The sequence below is a fragment of the Carex rostrata genome, chromosome 5 (assembly GCF_964058835.1).
Source record: "Carex rostrata chromosome 5, lpCarRost1.2, whole genome shotgun sequence".
In the NCBI taxonomy this organism is placed as follows: domain Eukaryota; kingdom Viridiplantae; phylum Streptophyta; class Magnoliopsida; order Poales; family Cyperaceae; genus Carex; species Carex rostrata.
The window spans coordinates 13,020,083-13,036,449 of record NC_135922.1 but is presented as its reverse complement, the minus strand read 5'-3'; the positions used below and the strand labels follow the sequence as shown (position 1 = coordinate 13,036,449).

At 33.9% G+C, this 16,367-nt stretch overlaps 3 protein-coding genes and 1 pseudogene across 4 annotated transcripts in view; all 4 read left to right on the top strand.

Moving 5' to 3' along the window:
• LOC144554147 (uncharacterized) overlaps positions 1 to 147 on the top strand; it is a 36,706-nt gene extending 36,559 nt beyond the window's left edge. The window contains exon 6 of the mRNA XM_078302401.1: positions 5 to 147. The gene's annotated coding sequence lies outside the window, so the exon portion shown is untranslated. The remainder of the gene's footprint in view (positions 1 to 4) is intronic.
• LOC144554422 (disease resistance protein RGA2-like) overlaps positions 1 to 16,367 on the top strand; it is a 46,779-nt gene that overhangs the window by 12,650 nt on the left and 17,762 nt on the right. The window lies entirely within an intron of this gene.
• Positions 6,749 to 13,253, top strand: LOC144554146 (disease resistance protein RGA2-like). 2 transcript variants are annotated; one of them, XR_013511547.1, is made up of 3 exons: positions 6,749 to 10,745; positions 11,806 to 11,864; positions 12,632 to 13,253. XR_013511547.1 is itself a non-coding variant. In XM_078302399.1 (2 exons), exon 1 carries the CDS (start codon positions 6,987 to 6,989, stop codon positions 10,716 to 10,718), a length of 3,732 nt encoding a protein of 1,243 aa, XP_078158525.1. In that variant the 5' UTR covers positions 6,749 to 6,986; the 3' UTR covers positions 10,719 to 10,745; positions 11,806 to 12,134. The 2 variants fall into 2 exon arrangements, 1 of the variants encoding a protein (XP_078158525.1); XM_078302399.1 differs by lacking the exon at positions 12,632 to 13,253 and having other exon boundaries at positions 11,806 to 12,134.
• LOC144553868 (BTB/POZ and MATH domain-containing protein 1 pseudogene) lies at positions 14,790 to 16,158 on the top strand (annotated as a pseudogene).

Genomic DNA, 16,367 nt, shown 5'->3' with positions numbered 1-16,367 from the left:
TCAGGTTGGCATCATGGCCAGTACTACTGTGGAGCGACATATAATAGACTGCGTCTCCATCTCTTAGTTGTTATATTAGGAACTTTTTGTTTTGTTTCTTCTTTGTTGATTTTTGCAGTTTTTGTGTGAACTTTGTGATTAGTTTAAAACTTCTTGTTAATTGCTAATTTATTTCAATTTTCTATAACTTTGAATTAGTCAATGCAATTGACTGGTCAAACTCAATTTTAATGTTGCTAATTGAGACCCTTTCATTTATTGGGGCAATGACCGTTTTATGAGAAGCAAATTTAATTGATTTAATAATTTTCTTTAAAGCCTGAATGAGAAACAAACCATTTCTATATATACTAGTGATGGTGACAGAGGTGCAGAGCAAAGCATGGATGTGTCAATGCAATTAATAACTGAAAGAACCTTGTTCAGGGATCGCTTCAACTCAATTCAACTAAATTCACGCAATAATTTAAAACAATTATGCAATTTAATCAAATCTCAGACTAAAAACAACAATGACGGAAGCCGTGAAATTAAAATGATGAACTCAACAAATTGACAATCTATTTCCTGATCCGAGTCATTACAATTACTTTCTTTTTATAGGTGATTGTGTACGAAAAAAGAACTACTAAAATCTACCGTGTAGATTACTAAAATGAATTACAGAAGAAAATCTGGACATCCACGTCAGCTCTTAAGCTGTTCTATCTAACTAACTATTCAACTGACTCGCTCCATTCTTTTCCAGTCCTGACGATGTGGGACCTGCGCTGCAGCGATTCATCTCTCTAACGGCTCAAGTGATCAGCAATTTAAATGAGGGGCCCAGCATGCCCTCTCTTCCTTTCTTCTCCAAACCGTTCGTTGACTTGTCAAAATCAACTACGGCCATCCCCAAATTGAGCTGAGATTATGACGTAGTAGCACTAATTGATTGGTTAAAATGAAAATTTCATGCCCATTTCCTTCTGAAAAGAATGACAAAAGATGGAATTTGTAGGAAAGGAACAAAAGCTCTTCTTCTCTCCCCATTTTTCTGCCTCGCTGGGAAGTCAGTTTACCACAGCAACTGAGCCCATATGATATGAGGCCCACTTATCTATAAAACAGCCCATCTTTCTACCTCAGTTTCATATTTGACTGGGTCAACATCGATCCAAGTTACCCTTAAAACATCTCCATTCCTGTAATTACAAAACATTTATCTGCCACATCACATCACATCAGTAATTTATTATTTTTCATCATTTAATTTCAATATATTTTCATCCCTTCAAATTTTAGTTTTTCTGAAGTGCAAAAAAAAAAAAAAAAATCAGTTTTCAAAATTAACAAAAAAATCTTTAGCAATTGCAAGAATTTAGATGTTCATCCGACTCGCAAAAATAATTGTCAAAGATTTATGTAACACTTTTAAAAAAATTATAAATTTAGCAAGATTGCGAAATTAGCAAGTGCTTCGCATCTCGACAATAGAAATTACATGTGGCGCATCAACTGTTGCAATTCCTCACTTGTTAATTCCATTGCTGACATTATGAAGTTGAAATAGAACAAAATCAGATTTGTTCCCTTGATTTCTTTAAAAAAAAAAGGACTAGTCCTTAGAACACAAAATATTTTAAAACAATAGAAGCGCGGATATATCAGATCAGTCTACTTCGTTTTTTTTTTTATATATAATTAACTTTATTTTTTCTTTGACCATGCGAGTTGGAAATAAACCCAACAAATTAAGGATTGGATTTTATAGTTTTTATTCCTTTATGTTATATTGAATTTTATTTTATTAAACCTTATATTCTATGCCGAAATTTTTGTATTTACGATTATATGAAAATCCAACAAGAATTATCAAATGGTAATTCGAAAATTTCAAAATATACATACAAAAATTATTGTACATATCCCTTTGTTTGATAAGTTTTGTAGTGTAGGTCGTCACGAGATGTTGTAGTGTATTTTTTTTTTGTTTGATAATTATTATTCGATATTTATTGCTTTATTATTTTATTTATTATATTATTATTTTGAATTTTTCCTTAAAAGTTCTGAATTATTCGCCAAATAATTAATTTTGTCCAGTACGAGTAAAAGCAGGAAGGGACAAGTCCTTAATTAATTATGAAACTAGTTACATACATTAGGATATCATAATTATAATGATTAGCTAACAATTACAGCATAATTTGGAGAAACGATATAGTTATTTTTGATGGAACAAAAAACAAGATTTTTGGTAAAGCCAAAGAAACCAATATGACTTGAACAACCCAGGGATTAATGTAATTTATTTTATTTTTTTATAGGGTAGTTCTAGTTCTACTATCCTTATTAATAGAATTTATTGTTATATCTGAAAAATAATATCATGTACAAGAAATTAACAAAAAGTTTTTCATATTTTTATCTCAAAAACAAACAGGCCTAACAGTTGGATGCCTCAGAATTCAGGCCTAATTAAAGTTCATTCATTTTTTGAAAAAATGGATCAACATGTACACTATACATTCTAAAGCTCACAAAAGTAATGACTTTTGTTTTTTCTTGTAAATATTTTAGAGGGTAACAATGATCTTATGATCATCACATTTTGAGTCAAGAGATATCAATTATTGCATGTGTAGAGTTTATAGTCATACGAAATTCATGTCTCTTGATTAGGTGACAAATTAAATTGATATATATGATCAAATTAATACCTGACTAGTATTTCTATATAAATCTACCATGACCATAGCTTTTACATTTTAATCAAGTATTACAATACATTAGGTTATATGTTTCTCAGTAGTTTTGTTAATTACTTGAATAATTAATAAAATTAAGTATGTAAATCAGATATACATATTGACCAGTTAATATTTGAGAAAACCATTAAATGTACAAGAAAACAATTGGATTCATTGTATTCACATAATCTTTGTTATTCTAAAGCCTAGTAAGAACATGTGACGGTGAAGTTGTAAGAAAGAGGTGTTGGCTTGTAAAGAACACTAATGACAAAAAGGTATGAGGGCACATTGTTTTCAGGAAAAAAAAATGAAATGAAGAAATCCACTAAAAATAAGATTATACATCATGTAAATAAAGAGAAAATAAGGAAGCATAACAACTTGCATATTAAAATAGCCCATGTCAATCAATTCATCTCCTAGTCTGACTAGGAACACTTTACATGTTTGTTACAACCCACAAAAACATGGATCATGTCTCAACAGGACCAATATGACTTTGACAACCCATAAGTCAATTTAACAAATTTTTTTTTTTTTTTTTTAGTTTAAGAGGGAAATCTCAATGGCATTATCTTTACAATATACAACTGATAGTTTAATTTAAGTTTTAACTTCTAGCTTACAAAACCATTTAATGATTTAGGAAATGATAATACTTTTGGTTTAATGATAAAAGACAATCAATCAATTGGCAAAATGCGAGATTCTAAGATCAAAACTTAAATAAGTTTTTTTGTTTGTCAAATGGCTTAGAAAAAAGGTCTTTGAACCATAACAATATCATTAAATTTGGTATATATTATGAAGAAAATAATTTAGACCAGCCAAACATATCCTTTAGTCTGCATTTGCAAAAATTAAGAAAAAAAATGTCCACAAACAAAAATTTACCTTTCTAAAAAATATTTTCACTTGTTCCCCCAGCTCCTGAGAAGTCCGAGGAAGAGCGATAATAAAGAATAAATATGTCATCGACCAATGCATTGCCACATGGTCGCCAAGCCCCAGACATCAGCAATTGCACAAGACGACGAAGATGAGGAATGCAATGAGACCAATGTCGAGCCCAAGGATATCGAGCTCGTCATGACTCAGGGCCCCCATGTCCTGGTCGAAGGCTGTCAAGGTTGTCAAGGCTGCTGATGGAGATATTGTTAGTGCAATCATGGAGCTCACCAATTAGTCATTTAACTTGTTTAAGTTGGTTTTGCCATTTTTGGTGCTTTGCAGAGTACTCTTTGTCACTGAGGTTGATGTTTTATGTTATCTGGGACCGTATCTTCTATATTTGGGTATTAATTTGATTTAATTAGGGGCTGTTTGAAATGGTGGTTAAAAAAAAAAAAAAAAAAAAAACTATCTGAGATTTCTTTTTATGGTGAAGCAATAACAATTAATGTGGACAATCAATCAACTTAAAAAAAAAATTACCATACAAATTTGAGTCAGGGGTCCTCTCCATTAATTTGAGTTTAGATTCGGACCGTGTGATCAGTATGTGGAATGCACATGATTTCTTTAATATTTGTGTCAAAACAAATCTGACAATCTGAAACTATAGGTGATAGGATTTCAAATTTGAGACGTTGCATCACGCGTCTAATATTATTCAATTTAGGAGTAATGGGCCTACATTTTATTTTATTGAGTTTTTCTTATCAATAAAAAAACCTGGATAACCCTAAGAAATATTGTTTCCCATTCCTTGACTGATAGATAGGCTGGTTCTACCCTTGCAATAACCTAGTGCTTGATGTAATTTTATTTCAAGTTATATAGGTAGTTCCAGTAGTGTCACAATCCTTATCTTATTAATACAGTTTATTGTTATGTCTGAAAAAATAAGTTCATGTTTATTGACAAAAAAGTTCTCGTGTTTTGATCACAAAACAAGACCTAATAGTTGGATGCTACTGTATTCAGGCCTAAAGTTCATTCATTCCAAAAATGGATAAACCCACTATACATCCTAATGCTCACAAAAGTAACACCTTAATTTTTATGAGATTATCATCACATTTTCAGTCAATATATAACAACTATTGCATGCATGTGGAGAATTTATAGTCATAGAAAGTTCATGTCTCTTGTTGTTTAGGTGACAGATTAAAATGATATGATCCAATTAATGGATTCCTTATGTACTATTTCTATATAAATCTCTCATGCCAATAATTTTTTCACCTTTTAAAGTTAATTTGTTCCCTAAATTTGGTTTTATATTTCTCAGTAGCTTGTTACTTGAAAAATTAACAATTAGGTATGAAAATCAGATATAGCTATATATATTTTCCTTTTAAGATATTTGAGAAAACTATTAAATGTATAAGAAATTAATTGGGTTTGTCATCATCACGTAATTCTTGTTATTCTCAAGCCTGGCCGGGAGGATCACAATAAGGAAATAAAAGAAGATATAATGTTGAAGTCATAAAACGGAGGTGTTAGCTTGTAAAGAAAAATAATAACACGAAGTAGGAGGGGTCGATTGTTTTCATTAAAAAAATGAAATAGAGAAATTATCTCAAAATTAGATTATACATAATGAAAACAGAGAAGAGATAAGAAAACATATATAACAAGTTCCATGCTAATATAGGCCATCTCCATCAATTCATACCTAATTAACGAGACAATGTTCGATATACTCAGCTGAATTGCTACCTGCTAGAGCAAATTTTAGGCGAGAGCAAAGGGGATCATGCATGCAAGAACGTACTGCATCCTAATATTGGGATCATTATTTAACCTTAAGATCATTTTTTTTTAATTAATTAAACTCAAACAGTAAAAAATTGAAGATTTATAAGTTATTTAAATATATCCACTCTTCATCGTTATTTAACCTATGGACTATATATTAAATGAAATTGAAAATTTTACAAACTTAATATGTAAAGATCGGTTTTAACGGTTTGATGAATTCATCGTTTGCATCCAATCCCATATATTTTAAAAATAAACATAGTAAGTTAAACAGAACGCTAGCTTTAGTCCACTTTTTATGTGCAAAACAACCATTTTCTTATTTTTAAGTGATTTGATAGCTGAGGAATAAACTTTCTTGAATTAAATTTGAAAAACATACATTCTTGTAAAATGATTCGATGTTAGATATGAAAATTACTTTACTTATAAAATTAAAAAACAAACCATGCATTTATTTCAAAAAAGGTACGTGAATGCACAAAAATATATTATGCTATAATTAAATGGATACTCTTATTAATTCCATTTATTTCATCTATTTTCTTCGCCGTGTTGTTTATGACCCCCCCCCCCCCCAAAAAAAATAAAAATAAAATAAATAAATGTTGCAGAGAAACAAAAGTTTTCTGTATCTCCAAATCTGAGATTTTATTGGGGGTATCTCCTCAAATTTCCCTTTTTGCCTCACCCTAGTGCCGCTTCCTTTTTTCGATCTCACAACAGAAGCACATTTATTTGTTAAAGATGCATGGGGTTTGAGCTTTGACTAGGCCTAGTCAAAGGCCCAAAAAAATTAGAAGATAAAACTTTCCAGGCCCAATTTAATTTGACGCATGAAATTGGTCCATTCATTTTAAATCGGATTGATATAATGTCCCAAAAAGCCGAGTACTACGCGTTTGAGATGCAGAGGAGAGCGATTTCAGTTGATTGCTTCGTCAATTGGTCTAATGCTCTAACTGGGCTCTGCTGGGCCTGGGTCTATGCGCATGAATACATATCACCTGAGGCAACAGAAATTTTGAGTTTGGATCGGGACCGTCCACTCTGCTTTGGCGCAAATATTAAAGGGAACCCGTGCATTGCACCTCGGACCTGGTTGCCTCGAATTCTGATCGGACGGTCTTGATTCAAACCCAAATTTTCTCTTACGTCACAGGATATGGATTTCTATGCGCATTGGGTGAATACTCCTTTGATTTTTCCCTTTTGCACTCTAGCGGCACCAACTTTCAAAACCCCGAAATTGCTCCAAAAGAAAGAAAAATATCCACACTTTCAGAATAGTCTTCCTAAGAATATCCCCCAAGCATATCTTATCTCCTTAGCTTCCGAAACACTCTTTTGCACCTCACATTGTTCATAGACCAGGGAGATATCTAACAAATTCTCTCTGGCATAATAAAGCTCACATTGTATATGCAATCAGCAAGCCATTTCCAGTCAACTGTTCTGTCAAAAACCATCCTGCCCTCAAATTTGAGATAAAAATTAACCTCTCTCCACTCCTTGTCGGTTCAAATACCTCCCAAACCACCAATGGCAGATCTACTGCTGTCAGCTTTGATTCCAGTAGTGCTGAGGAAAGCGGCAGACTCACTGTTTCAGCGAATCGGAGAGATGTGGGGCATCAATGACCAGCGCGAGAGGCTCCACAACATGCTTCTCGAAATCCAGGCTGTACTTCCTGATGCCGAAGATCAAGGAAATTCTAACGTAGCTGTGAAATCTTGGCTTGAGAAGCTCAAATCAGCTGCTTATGATGCTGATGATCTGCTTGATGAGTTTCGTTACGAGGAGCTGTGCCAGGATGCCGTGAGACGTGGCCATAAGGTCGGCAATGTAAGTGCCTTCTTTTCCCTTAAAAGTCATCCTCTGCTTTGCTATAATATGAGTGAGAAGTTGAAGAAAGTTGTGGGGAGGGTTGATGGTCTTGTTGTCCAGATGCGGAGTTTTGGTTTTGTCCATGGCCGGAGTCAACAAGTGGCCAATCGGATTAGAACTGATTCTCTTGTGGTTGAATCAAAAGTTGTGGGAAGGGACGAAGATAAAGAGAAGATAGTGCGATTATTGCTCAAAGAGTGTGAAAGTGATGATCTCAAGGTCGTTCCAATTGTTGGCATGGGTGGGCTCGGTAAGACCACTCTTGCTCAGCTGGTGTACAACGATCCTAGAGTTAAAGAATACTTCAACTTGCTATTATGGGTTTGTGTATCTGAAGAGTTCAATATTGGTCATCTTGTTAAATCAATCATTGAATTAATTAAGGGGGAATGCAATATTTCTATTGACAACATGGAGCTGCTCAAGGGACGTTTACGTCAGGAGATAAATGGAAAGCGATATGTTCTTGTGCTAGATGATGTTTGGAATGAGAATGAGGAAAAGTGGATGCAAGTGAGAGATCTATTAAACTATGGTGATTCTGGGAGTGTCGTTATAGTTACCACAAGGAGCAGTAGAGTGGCTACAATAATGGGTACGGAAGAGAGTTATAATTTGGGATGCTTAGGTGAGGAGGATTCGTGGAGCTTGTTTCACAAAAGGGCATTTAGCAAGGGGGTAAAGGAGTGCCAAGAGCTGGTTGAGATTGGTAGAAAGATGGTTCAGAATTGCCAAGGATTGCCATTGTCCATTAATACACTAGGTAGCTTAATGAGTTTCAAGTTTGAGGTGCGAGAGTGGTCAGCAGTACTTCAAGAAAGCAAGATATGGAAACAAAGTCCTGCTAAAGATGAGGTTTTGCCGGTATTGAAGCTAAGTTATGACCACTTGCCTTCATACATGAAACAATGTTTCGCTTACTGTGCAGTATACCCTAAGGATTATGAGATGGACAAGGAGAAGTTGATCCAATTTTGGATGGCAAATGGATTTATTCCATCTGATGGGTTATGTAGCTTTGAAATTAAAGGAAACGATATTTTTAATGAGTTGGCTTGGATGTCATTTTTTCAGGAAGTTAGGCAAGTCTCATGGAGGTGGATAGAGTACCCTAAATATCAAACGAGAGAAGGATACTGCTCTGAAACCAAGTGCAAAATGCATGATTTGATGCATGACCTTGCTCAATCCATCATGGGTGCTCAATGTCACTCCACATTAGAAGTACCAGCAAAGCTTAACCATCCAATGATTAATGTCCATCATATTTCACTAAGGACTCTTCCCTTAGATATTAACAAAGTGATTGATTGCTTCCCTTCTATCCGGAGTCTCATTTCATCCAGTCTTTATTATGGTCCTAACTATGTCAAAAAAACTGGATTTCTAAGATCGAACTCTCTGCGTATATTAGAATTACATGTAGAACCTATTTGGAAAACTATCTTTACACCCGAAAAAATGAAACACCTGAGGTATCTGGAGTTTTCGAACTATGATATTACATCATTGCCTGAAGCGATAAGCACTCTCTATCTCTTGCAAACTCTAAGGCTATTTGCTTGTATAGATCTTAAAAAGTTACCAGAAGGTATGCGATATATGAGTAACCTTCGGCATCTCTATATTGAACATTGTTATAATTTAAGAAGCATGCCAAAAGGTTTAGGATGGCTCAATTGCTTGCAAATACTGACAACCTACATTATAGGCACCGATGCTGGTAATGGTATTAGGGAGTTGAATAACTTGAATAATATCCATGGTCAATTGCATCTATACAATATAGGGAAAATTAAGAATATTGTAGATGCAATGGAAGCAAATTTGATAGCTAAACAAAATCTGGATGATCTGGCATTATGCTGGGGAATGCCAAAGGATCCTCGAAGAGTTGATTCCAATTTACCAAAATCAAATGCTCCGGAGGTGATACACTGTGATCATTTTGAAGTGTTGGATTCTCTTAAACCTTGCAACAAGTTAAAGGTTTTGAAAATCGAAGAATATAGAGGTGATATGCTTCCAGATTGGATGACAGAGTACCAGATGTTAGAAAATCTTATTGAAATGTATGTAATTGAATGCAGAGAGTGCTCCGAAATACCCCCTGTAGAAAAGCTTCCTTTTCTTCGAATTCTCAAGTTGAAACATTTGGATAAGTTGAGGTATCTTTTCAATAGTGAATCCATTAGTGCCGAAGGGGGTGAAGATGCCCAAGTAGCTTTTCCATCGTTAAAATACATGAAATTGTCTGAAATGCCAGAATTATGCAGCTGGTGTGAAGGTGAAGTTGGCAACAAGTCATCACTAGCTTTTTTCAAGCTAGAAACACTAAAAGTACACAACTGTCCTCAACTAACTGCAATACCAATTGTACCTTCGCTCATGAGAATGTCTGTTAAAGGAAATAAAAACTTGTCATGCTTTGCAACAGGATTAACTACATTGCATGACCTCTCACTTGAGAGCCATGATGGAACTGAATCTCTTTCTTTTCAACCTTGGGAGTCTCTCAATGAGTTACGTTTGGAAAAATACAACAATATTGTACCAATAGGGGCTAACGAGGGGGAGGTGAGTATAACAACAAAATGTCGATCTCTGTTTCTGATAGGGTCAAATATTCCATCGAATACGTCCTTGTGGTTCTGGAAGTGTTTTACATTTTTGGATTTTCTGTACATTAAGGATTGTAACAACCTTATTTATTGGCCAGAGGAAGAGTTCAGAAGTTTGAACTGCCTAAGAGACATTCATGTCATTGGATGTCCAAACTTTCTTGGATCACAACTGCAATCCCCAGTTGGGAGGTCAACCATAGAAGTGCTATTGCCTATGCTTAAATATCTTAATATCAGGAGCTGTCCAAATCTGGTCGAAATTCCCAAATGCTCAACATCTATTCAAGAATTGTATATTTATGAATGTCCAAAACTTCAATGCTTACCAGAATGGTTGGGAAGCATGATTGCTCTCAAAGGGTTAGATGTTACAAAATGTGAAAGCTTGACCTCCTTACCATGGAGCATAGGAGGCCTTGCTAGTCTGGAAATCCTTCAGATAGAAGAATGCCCGAAGATAAGGGTCCTTCCTGAGGGAATGGAAGAGCTTAAAGCACTTGAGATGCTGAGGATTGAAAAGTGCCCAAAGATAAGGATTCTTCCTGAAGGTCTGTTACCACAGCTAAAGAACCTCAATCAACTTTGGATCAAAGGTTGTCCTCACCTGGAGAGGCATTGTCGAAAGTATGGAAAGTATCGGCGCTTGATTACTGAGATTCAGATTACAAAAATTGGAGAAGAAAGAAGATCAGACATATTAAAGGATCTCGCAGTACTATCATTTGCATCATGCAAAATCACTTGCTCTTCAGCACGATCCTAAACCAATATATCATAATTACCATCTGAGGTATACTAGATCCAAACTATATCATTTTAAATTATTTTTTAAATGTTTTTCTTTCACTTACAAATGTCCTGTAGGATAAGAAATTATACATGTAGAACCAAGTAGACTTACAAAGTAATATATATACATGCATATCAACTGTTACAAACATTGTTCAACAGGAGAGTATCCCCAGTGCTCGAGTGGTACTTATCAGTATATGATTATTCTTCTTTTTTCTTTCTATTGTATTTGATGAAGTCAAAGAGACAAAATTGTTGCATTACGGTCCATTAAAACATGAAATGTAAGAACGAGCATGAGCAATGCAGTAGACAATAAATTATTTCTGTATGTTTTATCTTTTGTTGCTGATTTGCATCTTTGTTTATGGTAACAAATGCATAATTTTACAGTCATTACTGATGCACAAAGATTCATGTATGCTCTTAGTAGGAAATCATTATCTGATTCATGTATCCACAACACCATGTTGTACCCGTGACTTTGCACTTCCCGTGTATTCTTGTTACTTTTCATGTAGAGCGAAAGAGAGTGGCAAGGGGATTCTTGCTGCTGTTCTTGTATAACAAAAAAATAAATTGACCATCTTTTCCCTTTTTGCCCTTATGTTCATTAACATTTGGAAATTGCTTCTGGATTTTGACATTTGCTCAATGATTTTTTTCAAATGCAAATAAATAAAGAATGTATATTTCAGATGCATATGGCAGAATTTTTTTTATCTTTACCTTCCTCTCTCCCACAACAGCATGTTGTACCCATGACTCTGCCCATTATGCCCCTCACCAGAATGCACATCCCCTGTGTATTCTTGTTAATTTTTATGTATAGCGAAAGAGATCAGTGTGTCAAGGGGATTCTTGCTTCTGTTCCTGTATGATAAAAGAATCATTTGACCACATTTACCTATTTTCCCTTATGTTCATTAACATTTGGAAATTGCTTCTGGATTTTGACATTCCCTCAATGATTTTTTTCAAATATGAATAAATAAAGAATGCATATTTCGGATGCTTATGGCAGAATTTTAACAATTGCTCTATTCAATTGTATTCAGTGCCATTCTTTGGACGGACCATTTGATTGGAAAGGAACAAAGCGTGCTTCAAACAAAAGGTACCGAAAAGTTGTGAGATCTTTAGCTTGGCTATATCACTAATTTATTTGTGGGTAGATGGTTAATTAGGGATTTACATGGGTACATATTATACATCAAATTTATTTATTTGTGGGTAGATGGTTAATTAAGCAATACTAACAGCGGAAAGGAAAACGGGTGGCAATTGCTGTTCGCTAGGAGTTACAAATCTCAGACTTCCCAGTTTTGTAATTTTGAGATGTGGTGATGTATTGCTTAATAGAACTTGTAATAAGGAGTGCTGGTCCTTTTGCTTTTTTTCATAGATTCAGTCAATGATGTGTGCGGTACCGAGTCGGGTATCCCATCTCTTCTTCAATTTAATTAGTTTTAGTGGTATTCCATCTCTTCTTCCAAGGAAACAGGCTTAAGTTTTAGCAAATTGCGAATAATGATGAACATTCCTCATCCTGAAATTCTTAAAGCATGGGAGGGTAAAATTAAAAAGAGTATATTTGTCAATTTAATTTTTAAAATAACTAAATAAAAGATTTACTAAATAACAGGGGATAGAAAAAGAATGATAAGTTTTTGTGGAGATATTGAATATTATGCTATTTTTATGAAAACATTGGTTATTTTAGATGGGCACACTAATAAACCTTTTTACTGACTGTTAAAAAAATCATTTACTGACTATTATTGAGGTGTTGTTGTCAATATAGGTACTCAACACTGACGGATAAAAAACAGTCAGTAAAGATATCCAATACTAACTGTTTTTTAACCATCTTTCTTCGATCAGAATACGGATTTGGAATTCGGATTATGGTCTCTGCACCGTTCGATCAGAATACGAACCAATTTGCAGTTCGGATCTGAAGGTGATAAGGAAGAGAATCGATTTCGGCCGTCGCTGAGCTCGATCCAGCTAAGCCTAAGTCTGAGAAGAAACGCAATTTTTTTTTTCTGTTTTTGAAAAACTGATAGTGGCTATCAGTATAGAAACACAATTTTCTTAAGTGGCGATCCCATAGGTTTAGATCCCTTAAAGTAACTTAAATTTTGGATCTGCATCATGACCGTTTGTTAAGAATCTGGATCAATCCGAGGACCAAAACTCAAAATTTGTGTTACTTTAGGGATCCAAATTTCCCAGGATTGCCCTATTTTTTACGAGTAATTGCATAAGCTGGCCTATGAATACCTGCTGTTCCATCAACTAACGATTAACTGACGACAGGCCCATCTTCTTCCTTCTCATTAATTATGTTGCACAATGAATATATTTTACTCTCTTTTTCATTTTTTTTTTATGAGTTTGAAAGATTCATTTTTGTGAAGTTTGGGGAACGGATGGTTTGGGCCTAATTATGAAATGTAGGTTTGAAAGATTCAGGTTATAAATTCAGCATTATATTTTGTTATTACTGCTATTATTGTAATTTTTATTATTATTTATTATTTGTGATGATGGTTGTTATTGTTATGGTTGTTGGTATAGAGTTGTTCTTTTAATGCAATTTTGATAGTAATATAACAACACCTTTAAATTCGGGCTTCTTGAATTGCAATCACAAATAGTTTCTAACAACTAGATTCTATTTGATCGCGTTTTTATTTTATCATATTAGAGTTATAGTTAAAACTTTTTTTTAAAAAAGAAATAGTGACAAGAAATTAAAAGTATATAGACTGAATTTTAAAGTTCTTCTTCATAATAATACTCTATATAAATTTTTTTTTTTTGTAAATATTGAAATCATTAGAATGACGTTGAATTTGTTCCAACGGAATACTCTACATAATTAAAATGTTGAATGTTGAAATTGTAGGGTATTTCATACAATAATATCTAATGAAGTATGTATATTGTTTCAATAAATTGTTTACACACCCAATTCCGGGTACTTGTATAGATTAATTGTTTCACTTTTTGGGCTCCTAGTAGAATTTAAGGTGGTTTTTTTTTCTAGTTTTATTATTATTAATTCTTCATATTAAATGTTGAGTGAGGCTATGGTAATATGCATTGTGCCCGTGCTATGGAATCATATGTCCGCTTTTAAGATTCAAACCGTCGATTTGAACTGTTCAATCTTCATAAGACATTGTACTTGCAGACCAAATTTTGCATTTTTTTGAAATATTTTACTAATTTTTAATAAGTTAAAAATTAATGAATTTAAAAATTCTGAACCATCCAAAAGCATTAATTTTCTTTTTTTTCATTGAGTATTTTCTCTCTCTCTCTTTAATTATATTAGCTAGCTAGTGAAAAGTTTCTTTCTGATCATCGGTATCCAATCACGAGGCAAAATAATTAAAGATTTTAAATTACTGATTAAGATGTAGTCCCTTCGTTTCTTGACTCTTGTGGCCAGGGATCATGCTCATGAATCTTCTTCATGCACGACTCTTCAACTTAATTAATTAATTCATTTATTACATTGATATATTTCTATTATCTCTTTAGCATAGATTTAGTAACGTTGTGTTATTATTTTTCATAGTAAATGTTTATTAGGTCATTGGAAAACCTCACAAAACACAGCTGAAAAACATTGAAATTCTTCCGGACCTGATATATTTTGATAAAAAGATGTTAAGTGCAAACACGAGCAGCCGCAGAAATAAATTATTTTTTCCCTCAAATAATAATGCTCACGCCTTAATAACATATACGGTGAATTTCACGTATCCCCTTCAAAAACTTTAATATTACGTATTTTCCCCTTTAAAACTAATAATTACATATTTATCCTTTAAAATTTTAGATACTCGGATATTTATCAAATTCATCGTATTTAACATTAATTTTATATTAATTCCTATTTTACTCTTATAAAAATTGAGACCAATTAGTTCTAGTGTCTATCTCTACCGTCGGATCGTAGTGTTAAGATTTTGTGCCATCAGATAGATCGATCATGCTGTGTATCTTTAAGAACAACAGCAATACGATGGCTAATGAAAGGTTGCTTTCTGATGATCGGTGATTTCTAGGAAAATTAATTAATTAGTAACTTAATGACTGATAAAAGCTAAGTCTAATCTTCTTTATTCACGACTCTTCAACTTTAACTTATTGGTCCATATATATATATACACACCACCATTGTTAATTATCTTCCAAATCACTAAATATATAAGCTCTTGCTTCCTCTCGATCAAGTTTTAAAAAGCTTATGCATGGCTTCTTCGTTTACATCTTCAGCTGTATTCCAAATGAAAACAGTAAGTAGCGGCACACACCGTGTCAAAATAAAAACTCAGTCCCTGACCAGATTCTTCTTCAGACGTGACAATAGCATTCAGTGTAGCACATTCACAGTTGGCGAGTACTGATGGGCAACATTGTACAACCCATTTGGCCTGTCTCCAAAATGTATACCTATTATATCATTTGGTGTTGAATTACTGAGCGAATTAGTGAAAGATGTTATGGTTCTCTTTTCTTTCAGTCTAATAGACCAAAACGGGAAAGCATCACATTGTAGGACACAGAGCAAGGTTTTTAAAAAAGGAGATACGAAGGGATACATTGATATTATCACAAAAGAAAGTTTCTATAGTTTAGGTATTGTCAAGGATGATAGCTTTACAGTTGAGTGCAATTTACAAATCCTTGAGCCATCCAGAGAAGAAGTAAACAACAATAGCTCCATCTCTGTGCCTCCATCCAATATGCACCAGCATTTCCATCATTTGCTGCAAAGTGGAGAAGGTGCCGACATCTGCTTTAAGGTAAAAGATAAAACATTTTCAGCCCATCGAATTATCTTAGCCTCCCGTTCATCTGTTTTTCGGGCTGAACTTTTCGGCTCTATGAGTGAAAGCAAAGCTAAGTGCATTGAGATTCAAGATATGGAGCCCCAGATTTTCAAGGCCATGTTGCAATTTATATATACTGACATGTTGCCTCCAAGTGATAGTGATGATGACCATACCGACAAAGGCGTGGATGAAGATATCACGGCTCAGCATTTAACTGTAGCAGCTGATCGGTACGATTTGGACAGATTAAGGCTCATTTGTGAGGAGAGGTTAGCCAAGAAAATTAGTGCTGACAATGTGGTAACGACACTGGTGTTAGCTGCGCAACATAACTGCCAACAACTCAGAGAAATATGTCTCAACTATATTTCTTCTTCTAAGATTTTGCATAGTTTCACAGAAACTGATGTATTTGCAAGCTTTACGGTGAGTTGTCCATCAGTTTACAAGGAGCTTCTGGTAAAGGTTGACAGCAACAGGAGAACCTGAGATGGTTATATATGAATGTGTTAAATCTGTTTGTTATGTTAATTAAGTTTGTTGAAGTATTTTATAATTTAGATGAAACTTGTTATTTCTTCATTTAATTCTTAGTAAGATATATGTTGTCTTTTATACCTAATTAATCTCTGGTTAAATCGTGTTATTTGTTATAATTTAGATAATTGTGATAATTTTTTAATTTGATATGAAAATGTATGTGTTTTGTGTGTTGTAATGATTTCCATTTTTAAGAATAGTTAAAATACTCGGTAGAAATATAT